The sequence below is a fragment of the Capsicum annuum genome, chromosome 2 (assembly GCF_002878395.1).
Source record: "Capsicum annuum cultivar UCD-10X-F1 chromosome 2, UCD10Xv1.1, whole genome shotgun sequence".
Taxonomy (NCBI): domain Eukaryota; kingdom Viridiplantae; phylum Streptophyta; class Magnoliopsida; order Solanales; family Solanaceae; genus Capsicum; species Capsicum annuum.
Genome location: NC_061112.1, coordinates 142,537,355 through 142,555,398, shown reverse-complemented (window position 1 = coordinate 142,555,398; position 18,044 = coordinate 142,537,355). Strand labels below are relative to the sequence as shown.

Genomic DNA, 18,044 nt, shown 5'->3' with positions numbered 1-18,044 from the left:
GTTCAAAAGGAGTTTAATTACCATCTTGATAAGGTTATTGGAAGTGGCTCTTAGGAATTTCAACAGTTTTAGTTTTAGGTAGGGTGTGAGTCGGTCGGTTCGGTTCGATTTTATATATTATCGGTTCAATTTTTAATTTTTAAATATGCTAAATTAATAATCAAACTAATAAGATATTTTTTATCGGTTTATCGGTTTTTAGTCCTTAACGGTTCGGTTTTCGGTTTAACCGATAAGAAAATACTCATAAAATAAAAATAGTAGCAACTAACATGAAAAGAAAAATCGAATCTTAGTTGCAACCAAAAATCCTACATGATGTGTTTTAATTTATAAGAATCTTTAAGTTTGGACTAAATGTTGTTAGGAGAAATTAAGAGTTTGTATAATTGAAATAATAAGTTTGTTAATTTGTAGAAATTAAAGAGAAATATATAATAAGTCATGTAATATATATATTCTTATTGGGTTATCGGTTTACCCAATAACCCAATAAGAAAAAATCAAACCGAACCAATAGCCCAATAATTTTTTATTTATAAAACCATTAAAAAACCGTTAACCCAATAACCCAATAACAATAAACCAATAACATTTTTATCAATTCGATTTATCGATCGGTTCAATTTTTGCACGCCCCTAATTTTTGGTGATACTAATAGTAATATTTTTCTTTTGGCATACGATAGAATAATATTCATCATATTTGCACCCGCCAATTGGTATAAATTAACACCATATATTATATATACATATGACAGGCCAGAAAGCGTAGGAGAATGCCAATATAAATTCACGTATTATGTTCCATATGAAGTAAGAATAAGATTTGGCTCAATTAAGTAACATTAGGGGCATGATTGGACCAAACTATTAACAGAGGACACGAAATGTCGTGAATTTCATATGATTAAAGAGCGTTTTGACCATTTTCTCCTTGTATAAGAGACAAAGACATTCTTGAATGATTTTGTTGTCACAAAACGATAAAACAATAATAAGTTAATTGAGCAAAGTTTTATGGATATAAGCAGAGTGAAAAGTGGCTACTGGTAATCAAAATCTCCTTTTTGTAAACTTTGAGCACTTGATTTAAACAACTTATATTCCATCATTTGTGGAAAGAACAAGATTCTAGCATCTATATGTCACCACAATCTTGTAAAATGATATATATGTTCATTCCTTCAATTTAATTTGAATATAATCCCACTCCATATTCCTAATTCTTTGGGCTTAATTAAATTGCTAATTTGCTGATTTGACATGCCTCCAATCTCTGCAGTCATCTTCTTTCTAACAAAGAAAAGAATGTTTTTGTTAATAGTTTTTCAAGATCAAAATTAAGCAAGATTATTTGAACCACTAATATTAGATTATATTGCGGGCGTATAATTAGTAGCGTTGGCATATTTGAGAGAATATAACTAATTACAAGAACCTTCTCCAAATATTCTCAGATTTGATAACATGAACCTAAAAATTGTGCTTCGAACTTTGAACTTACAAATTTATAATTAAGTGCATAACTTAATTACAATTCTTCTTTTGCATGTTGTGCATGACGTCGTGACCATTTCTTTGTTTAATTCATATCTTTCGTCTGACTATTTAAAGAGGTAACATCGCTTATCACAACGTCTTAAAAAGAAATAAGTACTTTGTAGTACTTAAAGAAGGAAAAATATTATAATTTGTTATTCCTATGTAAAATTATTTGTACTTAAAGAAGGAATGAGAAATCACGCAAATACTTACTGCGGAATAAAAAGCTATAATTAATAAATATTACACCTACTGCGGAATAAAAAGCTATAATTAATAAATATTACTACTATGTAAATATGTTATTGTGATTATCTAGCAAAATTTAGAAACAGAATGATGGTCTACAATATATAATTTGCTTCTTCAAATTCAAATTCAAACACAACAAAACAATTTGCTCATTACATAAACGTAACTTTCCATTGTTCAAGCTATTGGCTCCATCTTATAACGCCGATCTTAATTACAATATGACAAATACATAATATAAGATTCTTTTACAAAGTTCCTAAAGACCAAGGAAAAAAAAAAACATGATCTTGGAATAATTAAGAAGGGAAAAGTAAATCTTAAACTTCACATAATAGAACAAGCATTGGGATTATCATCACTAAAAAGGTAGGTAATCCTTTCTTCAGCAGCATTAGGGTTAATTACAGCCTGTGGCACATTTTTAACAAAACCAGAAGGTGCCTTTTTATCATATGCTTGAGCTACGTATGGATAGGACACCAAATTATATGGAACATATGGCCACATCTCTGCTCTTTTTCCAGTGCTCTTTATTCTGTTCAACACTCTCTGTGGATCAACATATCCACTCACTATCACCCTGTGTTGTTTCCTAATCACTTCCACTGTTTTCACACCTGAACAGAAAATAATCAAATGACAATACTAATTAGTTCGCGGTTGAAAGTGTAATATGTACGTGCAATGATCAAGCTAGAAATTCTAATACGGGGATTTTAATAAGACAAAATATGCAAGAATATCCAAACTACAACAACAACAGACCCACTATATTCCCATCAAGTAGCTAGGGTCAGGGGTAAGCGAAAGCAGTTCATACCACTATGATAAAAACAACTTTTAATAATATCGAGTCATGTAACTTTGTTGGTACAATAAGTTTCATTTCAATAAAGAAAATTCAATAATTTATATATTGAGGAAGGGGAGTCAATACTATATAATTGCACCCCATGTATATCTATAGGGTTAGTTAATTACAACCATTTCTACCTAAATATATATATATATATATATATATATATATATATATTCCCTCTTTTTCACTAAAATTGTGTGTTTACGCCTGAAAGTCAGTATATTTAGGGTTTTGTTTTCAAGGAAAATGGTGAAATTAAAGTACTTTCTACACTCTAAAATAAAAGTAATAAACCTTGGAGAAGCTAGCAGCTAGCTTCGCCTAAGAAAGGTATATATGCATAGACAGGAAGAACAAGTATAATAACATGAATAGATTAAATTAAAGATGATAAAGCGAAGAATAATTGAATATTATGATGCTATTCGATCACTTAATTGTCAAATTCTAGTAGCATCTCCATTATATACTATGCTTGGCTAGCTTCTAATTAGGAAAAATTATCCGTCGTCACCTTTCATCTTCCTTCTTCATCACTTATTTCAGTTATCAACCATTGATAATTTAATCTAAAAATAGGTTCCTCGGAGAATCATTATAGCATACTTGCATGATGCAACTGCACTTTAAAGTAAAAGAATTTCAATCTCTATGGTTTATTTTCTTCTATAATTTCAAATTTCTAGGGTCTCTAATTAGCATAAATATTCATAGTGCTGCTAGTAATAATTAACAACCTTTCATGCGTCTAACTGCGTTCTTGACTCTTCTTTCGCATCCATCACAGTCCATCTTCACTTTTATCTCCACTGTCTAACAATTTTACAATAAAAGAACTCATCAATAACCAAAAAGAGTTGCTACAAAATAAAAGGAGGATCGACAGCAAAGAACATATATATATATATATATAAATTTAACATGAAAATTAGCAGCAGCTTTATTGGAGGCTAACATGAATAGAAAGTAGCTAGAATTAACATACCTGCAATGGTCTTCTCTTGGTACGTCGTCTTGTGTCGGTGACGGTGCAAAAATTTGATAAATAATCAAGAACACCCATATTATTTCACTTTGGGAGAAAGCAATGCAAGCAAGTACTGAACCAATAATATATATAAAGAGAGACTTGTGTTGTGGGTTTTATGGGGATGGGAGGGGGAATAATAATATAACAAGTTAAAGTTGGTTCGGTGGATATGGGACAATGACAACTAAAGCAAAGCAAGAGTGTTAAATTAAATATATTGCCAGAGTAAAATTTATTGTATTATTGGTGTAACTAATTATAGCAGCCCGGTATACGCAGGGGCTAATTAGATAGGTGTATCATACACAGCTTTGTCTTACATTTCTATCAGGTTGTTTCCAAGACTTTAACCCTTGACCTCCTGATCACGTGACAACAACTTTACCAGTTACTCCAAGACTCTCTTCCATAATTTAACTAATTATAACGGACTATTATAGTATTATCTTATATCAAATTCGCAAATAGTTATTACCATATGATACAACAATAACAACTAAAATTCCGTCTCAAATAAGTTGACATCGGCTACCGATGAATTCTTATTTTACTCATTTAAACAATATGAGAATTACCTATTACTATAAGATTATTTAATAAAAAGTTAATGGCGGTAAATTGTTTAATTTTCCTTTTGCTAAAGAAATCGTCCACAAAAAGATGCAAGTGTGCCCCGAAATGATGAGCCTTTATGTAACTTCTTATTTGTTTATAATATTTTGATGGGTTAATTGGAAAATTGTTGTAAAGTACTTTTATGTCTTGCTTTCATTTTCGTTCAGTGGGTGCTAGCTTTGCCTTTTTATTTATTTATCAATTAATGCCCCTAATTATTGCCTTCCAATGTTCCCTCATCCTAAATTCGTGCACAAAATATCTGGGTTTCATTTTGGGCTATTTCAATTTCATTATTCTCTCTATACATTAAAAAAACTAAATTATTTCTCCAAATTATATCTTGTTCTAAACCGCACTATATAATACAGAACATATCTTATATTACTTAATAGTATTATAGAAATTGTTCGTGTAGAAAACATGTATGAAGAAACTAACATATATATTAATGTTTAATCTGATTAGTTAATCCAGTTTAATCACTTAATTTTGTAAATTGATGCAGAACAAATATTAGAAAAACAATGCAAACTTTATTACACATAAAAAGTATCAATAATAAATTGAGACAGAGTTACTACATAATTTCAAATTGTTGGGATGGAGATTTGAAATATTTTCTTGGAGTTTGCCCCATGATTGACAAACGTACGTCCTTTGAGACCTTTCTTCTATGTAGGGTAATCTAACCTTTGAGTTGAAAAAGGTTGTAAAAAATAAAGGAGGAAAAGTAGGTTAACAGAATATTTTTTATCCCCACAAGTAAAGAGATGAAACTAGTTATATAATTGGATTGAAAATATTTTATCAAAATGAAGAAAAGAAGAATCTTAGTTCTCAAGGCATAACATAAATCATTAGGGTGTGTGTGGACAACTCCAGCATTCACACCTTATTATTCACTTGATAATTAGGACCAAAACACAACCTTTTTTGCCGTACATTTTTGCGTCCTTTTTTACTTTACTCACTCTTCTCGTTTATGTGATGATTTGGTAGAGTTTAAGGTAATAATTTAACTTGTAATATACATATATTAGTGATGATGGTAACACATAAATTGAAAAACTTGTATACCAATAAAATGATATCAAAGTACAAATTAAAAGGCAAAGTTTGATTTCAACGAATTTTTAAAAGTTATAAGACTTGTCTACAAATAAAATGAATGTCTCAACTTACAAATTGAAACAAGTAAAGTATTATCTGTTTCTCCGGAAAAAGGCAAAGTTTGAGGATCGAAGGCAAGTTTACACATCAACCTTTTAATATATATATATAAGATTTGTATAAATTACAGTTGAATAATGCATAAGTGTTTGAAAAAATCTTAGTAGAAAGACAATATAATGGTACTGTCATTATTTTTTTTAGTATAACAAATAATCAGCTGGACCAATAATTGGATATTTATGTAGTCTTCTTTTTAGTTTGTGGGTCAAATTGTTGGCCAGGGGAATCTTGTTAGTCACTTCAAAGTGGAAAACAAAGAAAAAGAATCGTACTCATTTTGGTGGAGAATACATGTATTCAAATTATATCTTTCAAGTTTCAATTTATCTGCAAAGAATAAGGAGCCTGCCTGCCTGCCTGCCTGCCTTGAGAATCCAACTTTGCAACTTTTTCGTGGTGATTTGATTTTCCTGAAAAAATTTGAAACTCCACAACAGTAAGTAGTTATTTTTCAAAAATAAGGCCGAAAAATGGCTAGTGGACGTCATTTCTATGATCGACTTTTTACAGGCTTCAATTCAACTTTGGACTGCCAAGTTTCTCAGTCAAAACAAAACAATCACACTCCAGAACAATGGCATTTGGTACAACTTGTCGACTGGCTGCTGCAATCAAAACAAAAGCAACAACTTTTTTGTTATGCTCAATGGATAATGCTTTAACATGCTTTTTGAATTTTGATTGTCAAGTCCTTTGGTTTACACCATGTAAAAAGACTAAGGAGCATATATATTCCAGATTTGTGGCTTTTTGGTACCTAAAAGCAGCATTTGTCACTATTTCAAATCAATTCATCCTCACATTGTGTGTAGTTTTACACATTTGCCATGATACATCAACTGAATTAAACTAGCACATGATCGCAGAAATAATTTTAACAATTTCATTATTCTAATATGCTTCCTCGTCATCACGTACTAATCTGCAACCTTTAGAACAATACTCTTAAAACATTTTGTTCCTAGTTGTCACAGAAAGGTAGTTTGATTCATTTCTTCTTCGAAAATAGGTCTTAGCAGAAGTCAGTGTTTAGGTACAATTCCTGAGCAACCCTAGACCGTGTATTATAAAGCCGAAATGGAAAATGAAAAGGAAAAAGGGGTGGGCAAGCTGCTATTAATATGGTGTGATTTTGGGCCAAAACCTGCACAGTTTTCCCAAAACACTTCACAATGTCCCTACACTTCAATAATATGTTACTGTTCTTTTTTCTTATCAACTTTCAATGTGGGACGTTGTTGGCACACCCAACAATTTCCCCCTTGAACCAAGTACCACATGGCCAATCACCAAAAATTGAGGAACGAGAAGATAAGGAACGTTTTCAAAAAGCAAATCAAGTAGTATACTAAGGGATGTATAACAAGATAATTGTACTATTGCGCACTTGATGGAAACCAAAAAAAGAAAAGAAAAAACTGTGCATCAAAAGAAATGCGCATGTGGCAGCTGCTCCCAAATCCATTAAGACATTAAGAAAGTACTCAGAGGACTACCAGAATATTTCAGTCTTACATATTGGTGTGGCTGACCGGCTTAGTGATCACAACTTTTTCAGCATTTGGCCTCTTAAACCATTCCAAAATGCAGCTGCATTAACAGCTCTCTTGCCAGGAAGTTGGATTTCCAAAACCTGAAATACCAAAAACTAGCATCATAGATATTTCAAAAACAGTGTAACATACCAAGAAAAAGAAGATGCAAACAACATGACAGTCAACCTGTAACACTAGAACTGCCCATATTAGCAGATCTATCAACAGAAAAAGAAGTGCCCATGCTCTGCAGACAAGTAATCCCCCCAACCCTTCCTCTCTTTATCTATCTCTCTCCACAAAGATTCAAGACAAATACATGAGGAAAACTTGAATGGAGCTGTTAATTTAGATGAATTAAATCACACTCAACCCTCCATTTACTGGATAACCAAGAAACAGCAAATTTTAAGTGTATTGAGGTTCTACATACAGTGCATGTCCAATTTTGAGTCAGCATGGACTATTAAAGGTCATAGTACATAGATAGAAAGCTGGCATCAATGGTGGATCTCATGTAATCTTCCAAATTTAGGACGATATGAAAATAGAGCATCCCATTACATTTAGGATTATAAAAGCCGATAGAACTTTCAGCTTGAATCAAAATAATCTTGAATTTTTAAGGTACAAAATCTTCTCACCTCCAGTGCTGTGCCCACACCACAAGGAATTACCAGGGAACCTTTGGTGTAAAGCACTTCATTGGCCTCTATATCTTGACTTCTGATACCACCATAAACCCGAGTAGTTATAATTTTGAGCTCTATAATACTGCTCTCTCCAGTGCTAGGGTCAATAACCTTAAGTCTAGCTCGAGTTCCTGGCCATCCTGCAAATGCCCGAACCTAAAAACTACTGTGTCATGATCACTCAGCCCAGATTGAAAGACAATTCAGAAGAATACCTTGTTATGAAGCACGTGGGCATCTTCCTCAAAGGATAGCCATGACTCCTCAGGAGTTATCTGCAAGAAGCAAAAATCATAGCTTTATTGCCAGAATTTGATGGAAAGGTTTATCTGAATTTTGATTAACCAAGACGAAATACAAAATTAGCGTAAATGCATTGGATGGTGTTTGAAGAAATAATTATTCAGAGATGGTACAAAAAGAACTATCTTGTGCAACAGTTTGAGATCCATTATTGGTGTCACTCCAACCGTGATACATATCTCATTTTTTAGATGGATTTAGTTGTCATGTACCAAAGTTTCAGATAGGGATGGGCTTACTGTCAGGAGCACTAAACATTCAAGCAATGGAGGAAACATGTTTTGTGAAATAGGATCCACTATCAGACTGTGATAAAATATGCTTAACCTTCACTATTCTCTATAAAAAAATAAAAGCACGGACTTTCCATGTGAAAATATGCTGACAACTGAACAAATATGGCTAGCAACATGGAAGAGTAGTGAATCCTAAGTCCATTATGTTTCATGAATATCTAATAGTGCAGGCAAGATGGCTGACATCTTATCTTCCACAGGAACTCGTGATGTTGCTGATCCAGGAATATTTTTGTTAAATGCCATGATGTTCCATGCACCCACCTCTCCAGTTGGTTTAACATTACACTTGAAACTGGGAAGAAACACACCAAATGATGGAAGCACTGTAGAGGGATGATTTTTACCTTGGGAGCCAGGGTAGCTTTACTGTCATCTTGCTTTTCGGCACTCCCACTTGCAGACCCATCAAATATAGAAGGAAGTTCTCGAATTAGAAGTTTGGAACCTGAATGGAATAAAAGCCCATGAGCTATCGAGAAATGGAATCTGAATCATGACAAATATTCGACATCCCAATATCTGCACATAGCACAGAAAACAACACCTATTGTAATATGGTCACATGAATTTTGAAAGAGCAGCTTGACAATATTACACTGGAATACTACCTCTTAAACCCCTGCCAAAGATTCTCCAACTATTACACAAATAACTTGCAGTGATCAAAAATAAAAGCTAAATACGTTTTGTTCTCCAACTCTACCGGCCATATGATGCATTTTAAACTAAGAATACACATTTCATCCAGGAAGACGAACATTATAATGCTGAAATTTTCACTTGCTGAAGAGAAAAGAGTAGAAGATAAGAGAAACAAACCTAGATTAAACAGTAACTCAAGTAAATCTGGAGCCTGAAAAAGATGTTATAATATTAGTCAGAAATTTCATTAAAAGATATAGGTACTTCCCAGAAGTGGGCAGTCCACACACGTATAGCTACCAGCATACAAATAAGTCGAGGAGCAACTCTCTGTTTAGTGGTTAAGGTAATACTGACACATTTTCATGTATCTGTGTCATTTTACACCAACCTTAACCGACTGACCTTGCCTAGCAAGGAAAATTGAGAAAATTGGGATAAGGGTATCACTAGAATCTTTTCCCAATAACTGCAAGCAGCGGGAATCAGTTTTTGCTGCATCCAGCACAATGGACTTGCAGAACTTAACCAAGCATCTACCCATGATGACAAACCAATCAAAAACAGCATTTCTGGAAAGAAAAACATAAAGACCTTTATTTGATCATCAATTGTTACTCTTTCACGAGCAATAACTGGTCCAGCATCCAGTTTACGAACTGTGTAAGCTAACGACACCCCTGTTTCTTTAACACCACCCTGAAATTATACATACAGTTCCAAATATCATAAAACAATCGAACAAGTAACTCATATAACTTCCATAATTTTTTAGGAGAATGAAACCTGCAATGCTCTTTGTACAGGGGCTGCACCACGGTATAGAGGCAGTAAACTTGGGTGTATGTTAACCGTTCCTGCTTGATTGAATCATAAAGACTAAAGCTGATTCAGATAATTGAGCTTAAGCAGGAAAAAGATCTTTGTAAAGTGTTGCATAATGATGAGAAAAACACTATAATCAGCGCTGCCATTCTCTTGGTTTTAACTACAAAATATGCAGTTAATCACTTTATGTGTGTTCAGAATCCCTCTAGTCAGCTAGGCTTTAGTAATTGAATTATATTGACACCCTTTCTTACTCTTAGTGCACAATTACTTTAGCATCCCCTACAATCAACGTTGCTTGCTAAGAATGTTAAAATGTACCTAAACTAGCAGATTCTCCATTGTGAATCACCAAAGAAATGCACTGAATTTAACTATTAGAATTCCAAGCTTTCACCAGCAAATTTTACTGACTACTTTTTTAGAAAATTTTGAGAAAAGGTCTTCTTAAACGAAAGGAAATGATGCTAAAGTATATCATGAGCTTAAGTAAAAAACTAAGAGCTCTTTATCAAGTGAAAAATGTTTCTTATTCTGACAACTTCCAAAGTCCAACTCTTGAAAATATGAAAATGCAACATTAACAAAGAGTTAGGGACCTACAAAATAGAATTGCATAATAATTAGCACTCTATTGCCTAACCTTTTGATGGAATGTTCAGAAACTTCGTGGGTAAAATATTCCCATATGCAGCAGTAACACAAAGCTCTGGCTCCAAAGATTTAAAGTTAAAAAGAAATGCTTCCTGCATTTCAATAACACAGTTAATAAGATGCATATGGAACCCAGTCACCATAATTTTACAAATTTCTGAAGATTGATCCAGAATTGACGTTCAGAGATTGGACATTTTTTAGCAGGCACAAAAGCATTAAAATGCATCAATGGAACTGTTTGATTTTTCACAATTTCATAACAAAGGCATCATTTTTTATAACCAACTAGGAAAAATCACTGGTCATTAAAGAAACATAGCCTTCTAATATTTCACCTTTCTCTTTACCCAAGAGAATGTATCTGACTTCATGTCGTAAAGAAATATAAACAAAACTTAAGTTTCTAACTTTCTACAAACATAATGATTTCCGTAAAAAGGCATCACGACAATTTGTCCCAAGGAAGACATCTAAGGAGCAGACGAGCAGTGGCATATCCAGAAATAAATTCTAAAAACATAAATAGTAAATAATCTTAGTTACCTCACCAGCCTTCACAGGTGTGAAAATCATATCAGAAGGGAACCCTCTGTCAAGAGCATGTTGTGCAACTGGTGAAGGCATTACTTTTCTTCCTCTATCCCTTCCTGAAGGTGGCTGTGTAACAATGGCTGTGACCTAACCAACACTAAGGTAGCTCAGTTTCCCACCCCATCCACAATGTTCAAGTACAATCAAAAATGGACAAGATGATTATAGTATCTTTAGTGAGACATACAAATTCCTAACCATAAAAATCTAATGCCGATTACCAATCCAAATGGCCAGCAGCTCGACTAAATCCATAGGATACGTGCCACCTCCCACCACCATCAGATACCATGTAACTCTGTCCACCACGACTAGGAGAGATGGGAAGAATCGACTAGTGTTTTTTGCCTCTGCTAGGATTCGAACCCGAGACCTCAGGTTCTCAACCCACTTCATTGACAATTAGGTCGCACACACCCTTGAGCGCGATTGAGAAATTTACTCGACGGAATAAGAGAAAGAAAAGAGAGGAAGAGTGTAAATTCTCTATATTCAAATAGAATAAAATGTGCACAAAATTATTTAGGGGGAGTGGTTAACTCCTGCTTTCAACTCGAGTACACATTAAAGGTAAAAATCAAGTCTTTACAGAAATTCTTGGTCACAGGCATTGCAGATGTCCATTACACAAACATCTAACATATAACTTAACTAGCACTATGCCTCAATCCTAAACTAGTTGAGGCCGACTATATAGATCCTGTATATGTATTCCACTATATTTAGCACTCATTTGATTCCAATGCTCAATAATTTATTAACCTTATAAAAGGCACGCATTACTAGAGCAAGCAAAGCAATGTCTGTAAGCATACCTGAAAAAGGGAATCAGGGGCAGCAGAAGCATTGAATAAAGCATCAAGAACCGAAGCAGATACCTACAATTAACAGCAAAGATTATACTTTTGCTTATTATTAGTAATAAATATCAAGAAAGGGGGAGATATGGGACACAGGCAAAGAAACCTGAGGAGAACCAAGAAAGACAAGACGCTTCTTGTTGGAAGTGGAAGGAGAAGAAGAAGCGGTGAGGGTGAAGGTGCAAAAGCGTCGAATCATAACTGAAGACGATAACATCCTATTTCCCTCCGAATGAGGATGAGGATGTTTTTGTTTTGGGGAATTATGTAATTACACACCGCTTGGACTAATAGGAACACTTCTTTTTAATACTTATTTAATTAATAATGTATAAAATATACTGTATGATTTATTTTAGTATCAATTTATAAAATATTTTTATATATACTTGACCATAAATATGTCAATTATATTAAATTTTTTATTTTTTCACCGAGTAATATCAGTTTGGGAGCTTGTTAGCCAAAACCCCTAATAGCAGAAACATAGAAAGAAGTAAAAGTAAAGCCAAACAAGAAAGCTCAGAGTGTTGGGAGATAAACTGATAGATGGAGGGAGGTTGTTTAACATTCAGCACAGCAAGACCTTCAACAACATGCCTTCATTACAATTCTTCTACTTTTTCCAAACAATTTAACACCAATTCCCTACCTATTACACCAAGAAGAAGAGGATTATCAGTAAAAGCATCCACCCACAACTTTTCAACAGGGAGGTCGACATTATCGAGCAACTGGGATGTTTCCAGTTACTCAAAAGCCCCTTCTTGGATGCCCAGATTTGAAGAACTTGATACCACCAATATGCTTCTTCGTCAAAGGATTGTCTTCTTGGGTTCTCAGGTTTCTCACCAATTTTTAATCAAGATTTGGTTTCGTTAATTCACTCTTTTAGAATCTAAATTTAGACTTTGTATTGATTGATAATATGTATGTGGGATTATAGTGGGTATGTTGTTGTATTAATTGACAATTTTGGTTCCTTATTTATCGGTTAATTTAACTCCATTCTGCTTTTCTTGATTAGTGTCAGGTTGCCAATATTATAGTAAAGATTTGCGTTTTAGAAAAAATCTTTTGGATTTTCTAATTCATTTTGTGTAATCAAGATTTTAACTTTGTATATGGTTTCTTGATTGGTAATGTATGTATTAGTTTCTATTCTTTTTCCATTCCATTTTAATTTGTTAATTTTGCTGCAGTTTGCTTGGTTTTACTAGTATTGCTTGGAGAATGTGTCAGTGCAAGCATTTTTTCTTAGATGGGGTTTTCGTGTTTGTTACCAAGTCTCACTATTTCTATAAGCCAAATAGATAGCTTTTCATTCTGCATGAACATACTTTCGCTTGATTTCTTATTGAATGGCCAGTGGGTGAGATGTCATAAGTGGTTGATTGCTTTGTGTTTAGAACTTGGAAAGGAGAAACTATCTTATATTTCAATCATAGAAATGTGGAGTTGTTTCTAATACCTGGGGAATTATTTGGTGATGAACAGGTAGATGATATGACTGCAGATTTTATTATAAGCCAGCTATTAATTCTTGATGCAGAAGATCAGAAAAAGGACATCACATTGATCATTAATTCACCTGGTGGTTCAGTAACTGCTGGTATGTGTACATGGTTCATTGTTCATTTACTTTGGTTGCATATGATGCTATCCTTTTCTTTGTCTATTTAAAACCTTGGTATTTGTAAAGGCGATATAAAACTGATTTAATGTATTGTTAGCTTGAAAAGTGATTTTTTTTTCTCTTTTGTTTCTTAATTATGAACAAAGTGCCAAGTAATTGCTTGTTAGAAGCTTTTTTGGAATTTGAATGATTTTAGATAGAAATTAGAAAGAGAATAGCACGTTATAATAACTTTCTACGCTTCAGCACTTCTTGTCCATTGCGCTAATAGGGATTGAAAGACAATTGATTTATTATTTTTGATAGGGATGGGAATCTATGATGCCATGAAAATGTGCAAGGCTGATGTTTCTACTATCTGCATGGGACTGGCTGCATCCATGGGCGCGTTTCTCTTAGCCTCTGGCAGCAAAGGAAAGCGGTACTGCATGCCTAATGCTAAAGTGATGATCCATCAACCGCTTGGAACTGCTGGTGGTAAAGTATGTGCTTACCTTTATTTCATGATCTCCCACAATAGTGTTTTGCTTTTGGTTAACACTTTTCTAAGAGAAACCCAAGTTGTGCAAGGGCTTGTGATGGTTCAACTTTGATTTGCTTTTATTTGTTTGCTCTAATTGAGCTGTCTTTCTGAAGCTTTTTGAATTTATACAAATATCCAAACACCCAAAGGCCTTTCTTGCCAGAGATTTTCTAATGAAACACATAGAGAATACTTTCTCGTCTGAAGGGTTTTAGTGGAAACATTGTTCACTTTTACACAGAGTCATCTCTGCATCTTGAGTTCCTGATTCTGCAAATCTTTTACTCTCTGATTCATGAATTTTCAACATTGGAGTTTGGTCATCCCTGGAGACAAATGTTCTTCTGATAGTTCTTAAAGCTCTTTTTTAAAAGCTATCTCATATTATAGAGGCCAAAAATACTCTACTCCCCCCTACCATCCTACAATTCAATAAGGTAACCCTATAAAAATTTGAAACATCTTTATTTTCATAGACTCACTGCTCACTAGTTTTCCTACTTGTTAGTATTATCTCGTTCTATTAAATTTATCTTTCTGGAGCATATCAAAAGTCATATATCTCATTGATGGTCTTCTGATTCGAAATCGTAGTGTAACGTGTATGCTCCCTTGTTCTGGTCATGGAATAGATGAATAAATCAATAAATGGATTTTTGTTCAAGAATAAAATTTTGTTGGAACTGTTCATATCCGGTTCATCCTTTGGAACCATATCACATCCCCGATCGGATGAAATAGGATTATTTGTGACTGGAGGATTCATTAACTGTAAATCTGGCAATTCCTGCCAGGGTGGTGGGTCAGAGCGGATTCCCCTGCTTTAGGGCAGGAATAGTGGAGATGTGTAGCAGAGGCCAGGTGAGGCATTGAGTCGTCAAAAAGAAAGAAATTTGCTCTTCCATTTCTTAGTAAGAGTGCTCCTATGTTAGCAGGACATTTCGTGCTTGTGTTTCAATGACTGGTAAGGCGGTCAAGCTAGCTGCACCTGTCTCGTCCGATCATTTAGCCACTCTTACCCTCAATGCAGTTTAACTCCGTCTAGCCTATACGAGTAGTGAAGACGAAGCTAATGGTATTTTATTAAATATATTAGTCTCAGATACCACTGAGTCTAGAGATGTGATTTACGGTTTCATTTGCTAAGTTAATAGAGTTTATTGCTAAAATATTTGTGTTATGCTGTATGAGTACTTTGGTCCAGTTAGATGCCAGAAGCTTGACTGAGTGGTATTGAGGGACTCCTTTGGCAAGTCTCATCTTTGTAGGAGACTTGAGAGAATGAAGTCACGGAAGCCTGTTAATTGAGCTAGGAAGATCACAATATTAGGGAAAACTATATGTTCGTGGACACTTGTTGCTCAAAAAACGATATAGTAGTGTCAATTAAGTCTTACGAAATTCTATGAATTATGTCTTCAGTTCATCTGGAGTATATTTCACATGCCACAACTCATGTGAAGGTTTGTTTGTTTGTTTGTGAGAAGCACGTGAAAAATTGGCATTGGTTAGACCCAAGCAAAGGAATGTGCATGCCTTGGTTTCATGTTGACTTTATGTTGTTTGATCTTGACTCCTTTCGGACATGCAAGTACACACAGTTCTTACAAGTAAATATTGCGTGATGATGAGTGTTGATACCACTGGGAGTTGCTGCTATTTAGTGTTAAGAAACAAACATAAATAATGAACCAAACATCCTTTACTTGGTCAAATGACAAATAATGAAGGAATTAAATTAATTCATTTTTTCAGTGATGGTGATTGTACTACAACAACAACAACGCACCCAGTGTATTTCCACAAAGTGGAATTTGGGGAGGGTAAAGTGTACGCAGTCCATACCACTATCTCAGATGAAATAGAGAGGTTGTTTCTGATAGACCCTCGGCTCAGGATAGATAACAGTATAACAAAAAAAAGCATAAAAGCACACAACAAGATGGGATAACACACCGCTAGATGATAAAGAAAACAAAACACCCACAAGGTAATATTATAAACTATCTATTCGAAATCAAAGACATCACCGAAATACTATGAACAAGAAACTACAGGCGTAGATACAAAGCACTCTCTCCTACTATTACGGACGAACTCCTACCCACTAACCCTCTACCCTAATCCGCATCCTCCACACCTTCCTATCAAGGATCATGTCCTAATGTAAGTTGTAACTACTCCATATCATGCCTAATCACCTCCCTCCAATATTTCTTTGGTCTACCTCCTAAAACCATCCATAAGCTCTCACATTATACTTCAATAATGTGGTGGTGACTGTAATGGTTCTGAAATACAAGTGAGTCGAGCCACAGGCTACGATTTACTTCAATATACGCAACCGATTGCTTCTTTCACAATTTATTTACTTGAATTATTAACCTAGGTAAGTATCTTTCAATTTGCTTATAAATCTATTTTAACCTATTCTGTTTGTGTATGTGAGGATATTGCTAATGAAGATGCATTAAGTTGAAGACCTAATTAGGGTTGCATAAGGCAATTAGGTATATGCATCTGTCCTAATTGCAACTTTGCAAGTCAGTCCACCTAGTGGACTCAGTGACCTGATCTTATGCTATTTGGCTTATTTCTAACCAGTTGTCTGCTAACATTTTGATGCAAAAAGAATTTACTTGAGCGATTTATGCCACCACGTATCATATCTATAAATGTTTCTAATGTCTGTTTGTTGTACGTGTTTCAAGTACATTGATTTCCATTGCTCTAGCATGGATCATTCCTAGTTCAATTGCTTGTTGTTCTGTTTTCCCTCATAATCAAGATATATTCTTCATTCAATCCATCTTCACCATTAGCACATTGGTATGTCTTTTTCAAATATTTTTCAGTATACTGTTTATATGACTTTTTAGGCAACAGAGATGAGTATAACGATTAGAGAAATGGGGTACCACAAGATGAAGCTTAACAAAATATTATCCAGAGTTACTGGCCAGCCTTTAGATAAGGTGATTATTTTATATATCGTTTCTTAATGTAAATAAATTGTTTGTGCAAGTTAACCGAGTTAACTCTTTATATTTCTTTACATCCTTTGATCTTCTTTTTTCTAGGTTGAATTGGATACTGATCGTGATAATTTCATGAATGCTTGGGAGGCTAAGGAATATGGATTGGTTGATGCTGTTATAGATGATGGCAAACCAGGACTGGTAGCACCCATTGCAGATGGCACGCCTCCACCGAAAACACGAGTTTGGGATCAATGGAAGATCGACGGGACCAAGAAGGCGAAGAAAAATTTGCCTTCTGAAGAAAGGTTATTGCAAAATGATGAGCAGAAAGATGCAGCTCCCAGTCCTCTATAGTGTATTGTGGTACATGTGAGACTTGAACAGACGTACTAGTCAGTATTGAATTTGAGATATCGTCTTGAGGATCCATTGTAGATTGTTAATTTTTATATTATGCTCGAAGTCAGTTGAGCCTTCTGTTGTACCAATATCTAATATTGGTATTTAAATTGGTCTTCATCATAAAAGAAAACATTTGAATTGGTATTTTTGTTGTGGATTTACATTGCATATCACATCCTTTAGGTTTATTGATAGAAAACAGCTTGAACTGCAGATTACCAGAGTACAAGTCACTGCAATTTGCACGAGACTCGTGTCATAGCAATCATAATTAGTATTCCCTCCGTTTTGAAAAGAATGACTTACTTTGACTCGACACAAAGTTTAAGAAAATAAAGAAATTTTTGAATCTTCTGGCCTTGAAGTGAAATTGTGTCAAATGTACTAAAATGCCTTTTAATATTGTGGTCCTAAATATGTTATGTGAAAAGTTGAAATTAAGGTATTGTCAAAGAAAGAATTTTATTGCTGTTTTAAATATATTGTAACAACTCTGCCACTAGACATTGGTTAGTGTTGTCGTCAAACATTTAAATTCTAATAAGAGTGATTAGA

At 34.3% G+C, this 18,044-nt stretch overlaps 3 protein-coding genes across 8 annotated transcripts; 1 reads left to right on the top strand and 2 right to left on the bottom strand.

Moving 5' to 3' along the window:
• Positions 1-1,916: 1,916 nt before the first annotated feature.
• LOC107861350 (heavy metal-associated isoprenylated plant protein 21) lies at positions 1,917-3,908 on the bottom strand. The gene is made up of 3 exons (XM_016706692.2): positions 3,645-3,908; positions 3,397-3,472; positions 1,917-2,417 (listed from the first exon to the last, which is right to left on the bottom strand). Exons 1-3 carry the CDS (start codon positions 3,720-3,722, stop codon positions 2,125-2,127), a joined length of 447 nt encoding a protein of 148 aa, XP_016562178.1. The 5' UTR covers positions 3,723-3,908; the 3' UTR covers positions 1,917-2,124.
• A 1,648-nt stretch (positions 3,909-5,556) lies between these two features.
• On the bottom strand, positions 5,557-12,235 carry LOC107860102 (methionyl-tRNA formyltransferase). 6 transcript variants are annotated; one of them, XR_001671481.2, is made up of 13 exons: positions 12,054-12,234; positions 11,903-11,965; positions 11,040-11,174; positions 10,483-10,585; positions 9,798-9,868; positions 9,606-9,710; positions 9,189-9,222; positions 8,714-8,814; positions 7,983-8,042; positions 7,720-7,923; positions 7,056-7,173; positions 6,042-6,145; positions 5,557-5,950 (listed from the first exon to the last, which is right to left on the bottom strand). XR_001671481.2 is itself a non-coding variant. In XM_016705340.2 (12 exons), exons 1-11 carry the CDS (start codon positions 12,162-12,164, stop codon positions 7,084-7,086), a joined length of 1,077 nt encoding a protein of 358 aa, XP_016560826.1. In that variant the 5' UTR covers positions 12,165-12,234; the 3' UTR covers positions 5,557-6,145; positions 7,056-7,083. The 6 variants fall into 6 exon arrangements, 4 of the variants coding, with proteins under 4 accessions (XP_016560826.1, XP_016560827.1, XP_016560828.1 ...); XR_007052486.1 differs by having other exon boundaries at positions 6,042-6,142; XM_016705340.2 differs by having other exon boundaries at positions 5,557-6,145.
• Positions 12,236-12,292: 57 nt separating this feature from the next.
• LOC107860101 (ATP-dependent Clp protease proteolytic subunit 3, chloroplastic) lies at positions 12,293-17,633 on the top strand. Its single transcript, XM_016705339.2, has 5 exons — positions 12,293-12,790; positions 13,445-13,559; positions 13,890-14,065; positions 16,986-17,081; positions 17,187-17,633. The coding sequence occupies exons 1-5, from the start codon at positions 12,497-12,499 to the stop codon at positions 17,439-17,441; spliced, it is 936 nt and encodes a 311-aa protein (XP_016560825.1). The 5' UTR covers positions 12,293-12,496; the 3' UTR covers positions 17,442-17,633.
• The last annotated feature ends 411 nt before the right edge of the window (positions 17,634-18,044 follow it).

Coding starts and splice junctions, on each gene's coding strand:
- LOC107861350 (XM_016706692.2), bottom strand. CDS start 3,722: ATGGGTGTTCTTGATTATTTATCAAATTTTTGCACCGTCACCGACACA. Junction 3,473..3,644: donor CCAAGAGAAGACCATTGCAG/GTATGTTAATTC, acceptor TAAAATTGTTAG/ACAGTGGAGATAAAAGTGAA. Junction 2,418..3,396: donor CGCAGTTAGACGCATGAAAG/GTTGTTAATTAT, acceptor TTTTCTGTTCAG/GTGTGAAAACAGTGGAAGTG.
- LOC107860102 (XM_016705340.2), bottom strand. CDS start 12,164: ATGTTATCGTCTTCAGTTATGATTCGACGCTTTTGCACCTTCACCCTC. Junction 9,869..10,482: donor TCTGAACATTCCATCAAAAG/GTTAGGCAATAG, acceptor TCAATCAAGCAG/GAACGGTTAACATACACCCA. Junction 7,924..7,982: donor CCCACGTGCTTCATAACAAG/GTATTCTTCTGA, acceptor AGTAGTTTTTAG/GTTCGGGCATTTGCAGGATG.
- LOC107860101 (XM_016705339.2), top strand. CDS start 12,497: ATGGAGGGAGGTTGTTTAACATTCAGCACAGCAAGACCTTCAACAACA. Junction 12,791..13,444: donor TTGTCTTCTTGGGTTCTCAG/GTTTCTCACCAA, acceptor GGTGATGAACAG/GTAGATGATATGACTGCAGA. Junction 13,560..13,889: donor TGGTGGTTCAGTAACTGCTG/GTATGTGTACAT, acceptor TATTTTTGATAG/GGATGGGAATCTATGATGCC.